Genomic DNA, 10,093 nt, shown 5'->3' on the forward strand with positions numbered 1-10,093 from the left:
CCTGCTCCAAAACCGGTCAGACCTCTGCCTCTAGCCAGGTCAGACTCCATCTCCCCTTTGGCCAGGGCCAAACTGCTCAGCGCCTCTGTGAATACCATATTTAAGAAGCAAATGAAGGAGCCTGAATGAATCCAGACCTGCAGTGAAGTTGGAGGGCAGGCAGGGCACTGGCACCTTGAGCATCCCACGTGGACAGCTGCTCATGCTGGACAACCACCACTTGAGTGGAGATGACCGAAGCAGTGCAGCTTGGAAAGCTCCAAAGCAGGACGCCTACTGGGCGGAGTTCATTCCTGCCGGGACTGCTGCGGTCTGGGCCCAGTGTGGCTGCAAAAAAGAGAGGACTAAGACCTGAGAGAAATGACTACATAAACACCAAGGTCAGGGAAGACGGAGCAAGGGGAGGTGTGCCAGAGCTGAGATTCCCCTGCAGCCCATGGTGAGACAACAAGCTGTCCCCCTGCAACACATGAGAGAAACCATGAAGAAGAGATCCATCCGCAGCCCATGAGAGGACCCTGCGCTGGAGCAGGGATGCCCATGCCCAAGCAAATTCTTAAGAGGATTGTCTACGTGGGAAAGACCCTCCATGCTGCTGCAGACTGCCGGTGAAGAGAGCTGTATCTGCAGTCTGTGGAGGAGTCCACACCAAAGCAGGTGGCTGCACCCTAAGAAGCAGTGACTCTGTGGGAAAAGCCCATGCTGGAGCAATCTAATGGGTATGGATTGCATCCTGTGGGAAGGACTCACAGATAAGTTTGTGGACTATTTTCCTGTGAGAAGAAGCCCCATGTTGGAGCAGGGAAAGAAGTAAGAAGTCCTCCCTCTTTAAAGAAGGAGCAGCAGAAACAACATGGGATGAACTGACCTGCAACCCCCATTCACCATCCTCCTACATGGCTACAGGTAGGAAGTAAAGCTGTAAAGAAGGGAGGGGTGGAGGGAAGGTGGTGTTAAGATCTGGCTTTTTTCCTTGTTATCCCCTCTGAAGTAACTGTTAATGAATTAAATTGATTTGACCGAAAGCTGAGTCTGTTCTTCCCCCTGGGGCCATGGTTGGCCTGTTCTTCCCTGGACCCTTAAGCCTTTTGTCACATTTTGTCTCCTCTCCATCCCACCTGATTGGCAAGAGTGAGCAAGCAAGGGGCCAGGTGGTAGCTCAGCTGCTAGCTGGGCTAAACCACAATAGCTTCCTACCCCTAAATCAAGACTCAAGGAGAGTGAGAGGCAAGAAACAACTATGCAGACACCAAGACTAGTGAAGAAGGAGGGGGAGGAAGTGTGCTGGAGCTGAGATTCCCCTGCAGCCCCTGCTGAGACAGCAGGCTGTCCCCCTGCTGCCCATAGAGGTTAACAGTGGAGCAGAGATCCACCTGCAGCTTGTGGAGGACCCCATGCTGAAGCAGGTGGCTGCACCTGAAGAAGGCCATGGCTCCATGAGAAGCCTGCACTGGAGCAGTCTGTTCCTGAAGGACTGCATCCCATGGGAGGGACCCACACTGAAGCAGTTCATGAAGAGCTGCAGCGTGTGGGAAGGACTCGTGCTGGAGAAGTTTGTGGAGGACTATCTCCCATGGAATTGATGTCAAAATACTATGGGTTAGAACTTAACTCTACCAGACTTAAAGAAATTGTGGAACTAGGATCTTAAAACAATGCCTTTGTATATATTTGTCTAAAGCAGAAGTTTGAAGTGATGATTACTGGCTTAATCAGCAATCCATGATGAACTGTTTAGATTTGCCAAAAGAAATAAGGAACTAGGGGAAAGGTAATTCTGGCAGGGAGAGATCAGGACCACCGACTCACAGACCACATACCCCAGTTATACCACCGACTCAAAAGAAAAGGATGGAGAAGGACTAAGCATGAGTACTAATTTACATGCTAGGCAACGGGATTTTAGACAATAATTTAATAGAATAATAATGTATATGTATCAGGAAGTTGACTACATTAATGCTTTGCGCATAAATAACCGTCAATTTGGAGTCTTGGTCTGCTGTCTTGGGGTGGGCACCCGTAAACGCACATCTGTGTAATAAAAGAAAATACCTCCACTCTGTGCGTGGATTGGCTCTTTGCACACTGGGTGACGAACCCAAGTTTTGGGACAACAGGAGGAACCCCGTGCTGGAGCAAGGGAAGAGTGTGAGGAGTCCTCCCCTCGAGGAGGAAGGAACAGTAGCAACAATGTAAGACGAACTCACCGCAACCACGGTTCCCTGTCCCCCTGTGCCACTGGGAGTGCAGGTAGAGTAATTCAGGAGCAAAGTTGAGACTGGGAAGAAGGGAGAGGTGGGAGGAAGGTGTTTTTAAGATTTGTTTTTATTTCTCATTATCCTATTCTAATTTGGTTGGTAACAAACCAAACTGTTTGGTTTTTCCCTAAGTAACTTTTTTTTTCCCTAAGTCAAGTCTGTTTTGCCCATGACCATAATTGGTAAGTGATCCCTCCCTGTCCTTGTCTAAACTCTTCATTGTATTTTCTCCACCCCATCCCACTATGGGGTGTTGAGCGAGTGGCCCTATGGTGCTTCGTTGCCGTCTGGGCCTGAACCACGACATTGTTGCGGTAGGCATTTCTTTGCTGAAACAGCTGGTGATACCTCATTTTCAAAACAAGTGATAACTCTGTTAGTGATGGAAGCCCTGCTGTTGCTATCTCTTTGCTTGCTCAAGTTGTTTTGCTGACTCTTATTTTATAGCCTGTTCTTATTCTTCTATATTTGCCTGTTGCCTCTCCTGAGTATTGTTACCTGCATTCTTGCACAGCTATCCATCTATTCTTTTCAACTCTTGTACCTTTTTTCTTACAAAAGTGTTTGTCTTCTGCTGTGCATCCTTCCAGTGATGTACAGACCCTTCTCCCGCATCTACTGGATTGTGTTCAGGCATGAGCTTTTTCTCTCCTTCACTGCTCTTCTCCGCTATTTCCAATCTCTGTGTCAGAAACTGTGTCCCAACAGCTTTTGTAGTTGCCAGCTATCCCTGCCAGGTACTAAATCATAGAATCATAGAATCATAGAATGGTTAGGGTTGGAAGGGACCTCAAAGATCATCTAGTTCCAACCCCCTGGCCATGGGCAGGGAAATCCTCCACTACACCAGGTTGCCCAAAGCCTCATCCAACCTGGCCTTGAACACTTCCAGGGATGGGGCATCCACAACTTCTCTGGGCAACCTGTTCCAGTACCTCACCAACCTCAATGTAAAGAATTTCTTTCTTATTAAAATAATTTCTTTCTTATAAATCTCTCTTACTTGTTATAAACTTCTCCACAGCTGTCTCCTCCGTATGTCATCTTCATTTTACCTTGCAACTCTGAGTCAAAGAAAACAGATTCTAGTATAGCTGCTTCTCAGATGTGCGTTTCTTTTTGCCTTGGAAATCCCTCTGTCTATGAGTTGCAAGTTGTATATGTTTTAAATTTTCGTGATAGAGCACAAGGAGGCTGTTTTATCTGGATTAGACTTAGGCAATAAGGTGGGAGCAGAAGGCCCATTGCCAAAATCAAAATCTTCCTCCTCATTATCAGTTTTCAGTGTATGGATCTTTTCAACAAGCTCGCTTTCTAAGACTGGGTGCGTATGCTCTTGCTCTAGCTGTCATAAAGCCAAGGTCTAAAGATCATTTTTAATTGTTGAAATAATTGGCTATTAACATGGCTGTGAGATTCAAAGGCAGCTGCTCATGCTTCTGCATTCTCCGCTCACTGCAAAGTATCTTGTAATGCGTCTTAAACTTTCTGCCTGGAAGACTTCAGTAAAGCACCTGACAATGCCTTTGCAAAAAGCCCAGTGAAGGCTCCCTTGCTTTCCTTTGCATTATATGCACAAATTTTCTGCACTCCTGAAATTCTGCTCACACTGTTTCCCAATCAGAACGATTTTCAACCACTCGGTTTCTGTCCCACCCAAGTGTTTCGCATCACTTATCCTCTTGCCATTTTTGCTATTCTGCTGCTGCCTCATCCTAAGCATCCTAGGCTGTGTATTTTACAGAATCCCACTTCTGACACCAACTATTGTCATGACCTAAAGTATTACCTGGCCCTTATGATCTTTACATAGCCACAGGCTGGGTAACTCTTTAGGTCATGGCATTAATGCTTCTTTGTTCTTTGCTCTCTTCTTTCCTGGATTGTGGCCTCAGATGGGACCGGTGGAGCAGTTTCTGGCAAAGAGGGAACAGACAGCTAAGCTGCCCTGCAAGACCAATGGAAAGCACAAGAGAATGTGTTCAAGTGAGCACAAAGCCGTCACAGAAACGGTGCTTGTGCCTTTGTCACTACATGGCAACGGACAATACTGCAAGAGCCTTTTTTTACTGTCTTCTGGAGGGGCCTCCAACAGCAACATGGTGAGTTGCCCTGCTTGCCAGCACCCACTGTACATGGAGTCCTTTCAGCTGCCTGGCTCTGGACAGGACAGAGTTTTGCCTTTGTGCAGCCTTGGAAGGGAAATGCTGGAGTCAGACCCCAACTTTTTCCTCTGGTTTGCCTCCTCCACATCAAGGGACATGGAGCACTGAAGCAGGCCCTTAGAACAAGGGCCATTAGCAAGGAGATGGTCTGAAGGACCACTGGACCATGTTCTCGGAGCCAGTGTGACTGTGTTAAAGTGGGCATCACCAAGGGGAAAACAGGCTCTCCTAAGACAGATGCTGGAAGTAATGGGGAAGGGCAGCACTGGCCATGGGCTCTGCGTCCATGCTCATGTGCTCTCTGCATGCTTCCTCAAAGGCCCTTCTAAAACTGAATGAAGTGGAGGGCCCAAGGAAAAACATGGAGAAGAAAGCAAATTTGATCGCCTGCTTTGAAGAGGCTACCTTCTTCAGCCTCAAAGGGGAGGTAAAGAGACAGGGAGGTGTGGAGAGATCTCCTAGGGGATGGAGCTGGATGCCTTCCCTAGTTGCAAGGGACGTCCCTGGCAAATCCAGCTACTGTCTGATTTCTGCAAGTCTCTGTAGGAAGCCAGTCTTGGGTAACCAGTTCCTGTCAGGCTGTTTCCCTTCTCCTGTGCAGATTTACTGTAATATGGGATGCACAAACTTTAGGTAAAGAAAATGATCAGTGAGGCTCTGAGCTTGCCAAAAACACAGCTCCCCTGGACTTCGAGCCTTTGTCAAATCTCTGCTGGAAGAGCTGCTGGGGGCTGGTTTTGTCACAAACCTCCACAGGAGGTTCAGCAAGAAGCAGAATAGAGAACACAGAGGTGGAAGAGCCATTTCGTACCTGGTCCCAGGCATTCGGGTTGAGACTTTCCTAGGCTTGATGCCATACCAAACCTGACACATAGGCCTTAATGGGACCGAGGCACTAACGAGTAATGCGTGGGTAGAATGGGGAACGGCAGAGCCCCACACTCGTCCTGTGCAGTCACTAGAACAAAGCACGCCCTTCAGTAAAAGGCAGCTTGTTAGTGAGAGATGCATCTGTGCCAGCATGTATTGGCTGCGGTGGGGACTTGGTGTTGGCTGGGAACAGACAGCTGTAAACAGGGAGTATAGGCTAAAGAGGGGCAGGGAGCCCGGAATTAGGACCAGGATGTTGGGAGAAAGTGGTAGCTGGAGGTGAGGCATGAGAATGAGGAACCTCAGAGAGGATGCCCCTTTTCCTGCTGGTGCCTGGCTTTGCTTGCCCCTCCCAGCACTGTAGTGTCAATGTGCCCTCTCAATTGGTCAGCTTCCCCCAGCAGCACTTCCTCATTTGGTCCCTTCCACTCCAGCAGCCTTCCTTGCATCAGCTCCTTTCCTCCTGCCCATGGCAGGGGGGTTGGAACTAGATAATCTTTGAGGTCCAATCCTAACCATTCTATGATTCTATGTAACTGTCTCATCTGCTGCACTGCTTTCCCCTCCACCCTATCTGATTTACAGCTAGTGCCTCTGGGTCCAGCAGTTTCTCTTGTGTGGCAGGAGGAAGAGGCCAGCCTCGCTGCTGCCTTTCCTTACCAGAGCACCTCTTCAGCCTGGAAAGCACTTCCAGCACACAGATGCTCTCCCACCTGGCAGCACTCATGAAGGCCAACATTGGCAATGCAGCCATATGCCTTATGACTAGATTGAGCAGAACTCACTTCATGCTGAAGCATAATCTAAATAATTAGTCGAGTCTGCTTGTAACATCATGGGACTTTTTCATAATGAGTCTATTAAGTCAGAAACCACTGCCTTCGAATGCTTCAGGAAGACATTTTCTAACACAATAGAAGAGCCGTTCAAGCATTTGCTGGACCCTTCATGGTCTTCCTAGATCCCATTCAGAGAGGACAATCACAACCCTCTTCACAAACCAAGCTGCTTCTCTAAGGAAATAACCCTTATTTTGGTATCAGCATCAAGCAGTACAAGGTAAGAATATGGCGGGCCGCTTCCGAGTAAAGTAACACTGGTGAACTACCAGAACACAGCGATCTGTAATGGTAAAGAGTTCAATTCAAGATACGAAAAAACATTACAAGCACCCGCATGAGGCAGCAACGGGCACTGTAAAAAGTCTGGTATGACGAAAATTCAGTTACTAGCTCACAGAAGAAATAGGCATTGTTCCTGCTTTACTCTGCAGAAGTTGAAGATCCAGGAGATTTTAATTGAAGGGGAAACTGGCACAGGCCTGCTGGATAAAGCTGAGCCACCCTTCCTGCTTTTATTTCCGAGTCTTGACCACGTGTTCATGTTTCACAGCTGAGTTGCTACACATTTAGCAACCTGAAAAACACAGGATTGCCTTGTCTTTTTCACTCTCCTTTGCTTTTCCTCAATACAAGTTGATTTTAAAGGTGAAGGAGAGAGTGAGTTTAAGACAAGAGCCGGGAAATACCAGATGACCTCTAGTTTAAGTGATTATTAAAATAAATCACTACCAGAATTAAGTGACACAACTGCTCTTCCATTTATTTAAAATCAAACCGCTTGTGAACTGAATTAATTAAAACCTTCCTTTTTCATACAGACAGGTTCAGTAAAGTTGATAGCCATAGCATGTGGCAGTTTAGAGGTAGCTGCATAACAAAGCAACTTGCTAGCACTTAACACTGCATACAAATCGGAGATGGATGACTCTTTTCCAAGCAGCACAAGAAATATTCCATCAGAAGTCATTGCTTGATGATACTAGGGAGTATTGTGTGACCAGAATTCACCTGCAGGGACAAAAGACATCTTCCCCATACTCCCAACTCGGCTATCATTCTCAGGTTAGATATGCATAAGTGAAACATTTGAGAACCATTTAGTACTGGATGTCTGCCTCTGGAACAATGTTTAATGAAAAATCAGGGGAAAGCAGCTACAGTCCATTTTATATTTTTATATACTGGGTCTTCTTAAGTGTTCATATACTGTCCAGCTTCTTCAGGATGAAAGGAGCTGAAAAGAGAAAATAAAGCAGCATGAACTTAACTCAGCTGAAGATAACAAGAAGTCTGCAGTGAGCCTGCGATGAAACTGCAGCACATTCATACGGCGTCTGAATTCAGACTCCAGGTGAGATACCACCCTCACCCTCTGCTTCCCACATTGTCCCTTCTCCCTCTGTGTGGTTACTTTAATAGGTGAGGCGGCATGCTTCACAGGGGGGAATCAGGTATGCATGCTCGTGCTGCAGGTTAGAGCCTTGGGCCGGCTCTCCGAACCACTAGGTGGGCAGGGGAGTGAGAGAAGAACGATTCAAACATGACCCTTTGTTTGCTGAACTGAAGGGCATCCTGAAAGGGAAGCTGCAAGCTTCTGATGCAACACACTAAAACACTGCCTACAAGACACTCAGCACGGCCCTGTTCTTTCACGCTCCAGAAAAGCACAGAAGCACTGCTGTTCGTCCAAGCCCAGCACTCCAGCGGCCTCCGGCCCTCGCCAGCGTTCTGGAAACGCTGCTGGGATGCCGAGCCTCTCCCACTCCCCTGGGGCCGCGCCAAACCCCCGGGACACGGAGCCCTGCGCCGGGCAGCAGAGCCTCTCCCCTACAGCCTCCACGGGCAGAGGCCGTCACGAGGCTTCCCCACGCAAAGACGCCCCTGCGGGACTGGAACAGACGGATGGGCCGGGCCGATTCCCACCGGGCGCGCAGGCTCCCGGCCAGCCCCAGCCGCCACACCGCCGTCACCGGCGGCCCGCGCCGGCCCGCTCCAAGCACTTACTGATCCGCAGCAGCGCGACGTAGATGAGGAAGTTGCGGACGGAGGTGAGGACGTCGCGGCGCATCTTTCGCTTCAGCTCCTCCGGGTCCATCTTAGGCCCCAGGCCCTCGATGCGGAACATGCCGGCAGCTCCCGGCGCCCCGGCACGGCTACGGCTCGCGAGGAGGGACACGCACGGCCGCGGGCTGCGAGGCCGCCTCACGTGACCGGGCGGCCCTGGCGGCGGCGCAAGCGCAAGGGGCGCGGTGAAGCCGCGGCCGTCAGTGGGGCGGCTCTGCCTTGCCTTGCCCTGCCCGGCGGCCTCGGCACAAGCGGGTGGATCGGACGCTGCTCTCGCCCCGCAGGGTCGGCTTGCCCGGCGGCCTTCCGGAGTGGAGCGTAATGTCGCCGCTAGGCCGGGAGGGCTCCGCCCGCCCGCCCGCCCGCAGTCGCAGGAGGTGCGCTGCAAACGCACTCGCGGCGTCCTCCCGCCAGGGCTGCGGAGGGGCGTCCCGGAAACGCGGCCCGCGCCTGGGCTATGGCCTGCCCCGCGATGCCTTCCGCTGGCGGGAGGGGGCGCGGCGGCCGCCTTACCCCGCGGTAGCAGGGCTGGCTTGTCCCCGGCCCGGGCAGAGCTGGGGCGGGGGAGAGGCCTGGGGTTCGCAGTCTGCCTCTTCTGAGGGGTGCTGGCAGAGGTGCTGGCTGTGGTTAGACCTGCTTCAAAAGCACAGACGCGGGGTCTGGCTGGAGGATGGAAGGCTCAGAGAGTCCCTGCAGACAGAGTTTCTCTGGTCCTGCCACCAGCAGCGTGCGCTCTTTTTGCTCCTGCCAGGTTGCAGACAGTAGTGTGCTGTTTCTTACGGTGAAGAGGGCAGAGAGGCGTCTGATGGGGAGCTGTGCTGCTTGAGTTGCCACTCCTCCGGGGCTAGAAGGCAGCTTTCTCCACCCTGGGGCTAGGACTACAGCAGAGCAGCCTAGAAGCTGCCTGGTCTGGTTGCCCTGTGGGTGTAAACTCAAGGAGCCTTTGTGCAGGCAGCACACTGGCACGAGCGCATGGAACAGGAGTTCTTGTTAAGTGTAGCTGTCATTGAGGGTAATCATGCAGACCACCAGGAACCTCTCTTTTCAGCCCAGTGCCTTCCCTTAGAAGGTGGAGAGCAGGGAGCAGACATAGAAGAGCCCTGCATAGTAAGGCACAGAGAAACTGTACAATGCTACAACCAGCTACAGCGCTGGTTGACGTGGGTAAAGCAACGGATGTCATTTTCCTGGACTTGTGCAAGGCGTTTGACACTGTCCCACATGACATCCTTGTCTCTGAAATGGAGAGACACGGATTTGACAGATGGACCACTTGGTGGATAAAGAACTGGCTGGATGGTCGCACTCAAAGGGTTGTTGTCAATGGTGCAATGTCTACATGAAGACCAGTGTCTAGCAGTGTTCCTCAGGGGTCTGTTCTGGGTCCAGTGCTGTTCAACATCTTTGTGAACAACATGGATGACGGCATTGAGTGCACCCTCAGTAAGTCTGCTGATGACAGCAAGCTGTGTGGTGCTGTGGACTCACTTGAGGGAAGAGATGCCATCCAGAGGGACCTTGATAGGCTTGAGAAATGGGCCAGCGCAAACTGCATGAGCTTCAACAAGTCAAAATGCAAGGTCCTTCACCTGGGTCGGGCCAGTCCTAGGCACAAATACAAACTGGGCACAGAGTGGGTTGAGAGTAGCCCTGAAGAGAAGGATTTGGGGGTGTTTATAGATGAGAAGCTCAACATGAGCCAGCAGTGCGCTCATGCGGCCCAGAAGGCCAACCGCATCCTGGGATGTATCAAGAGAAGCATGGTCAGCAGGTCAAGAGAGGTGATTCTCCCCCTTTACTCTGCTCTTGTGAGACCCCACCTCGAATACTGCATCCAGTTCTGGTGTCCCCACCATAAGAGAGACATAGATCTATTGGAGTGTGTTCAGAG

The 10,093-nt window shown here is 50.6% G+C and overlaps 1 protein-coding gene across 1 annotated transcript; it reads right to left on the reverse strand.

Moving 5' to 3' along the window:
• Positions 1 to 6,886: 6,886 nt before the first annotated feature.
• Positions 6,887 to 8,309, reverse strand: TOMM5 (translocase of outer mitochondrial membrane 5). The gene is made up of 2 exons (XM_086629724.1): positions 8,143 to 8,309; positions 6,887 to 7,372 (listed from the first exon to the last, which is right to left on the reverse strand). Exons 1-2 carry the CDS (start codon positions 8,261 to 8,263, stop codon positions 7,338 to 7,340), a joined length of 156 nt encoding a protein of 51 aa, XP_086485850.1. The 5' UTR covers positions 8,264 to 8,309; the 3' UTR covers positions 6,887 to 7,337.
• Between the last annotated feature and the right edge of the window lie 1,784 nt (positions 8,310 to 10,093).

Source organism: Tauraco erythrolophus, chromosome Z (genome assembly GCF_009769465.1).
Source record: "Tauraco erythrolophus isolate bTauEry1 chromosome Z, bTauEry1.pri, whole genome shotgun sequence".
Lineage (NCBI taxonomy): Eukaryota > Metazoa > Chordata > Aves > Musophagiformes > Musophagidae > Tauraco > Tauraco erythrolophus.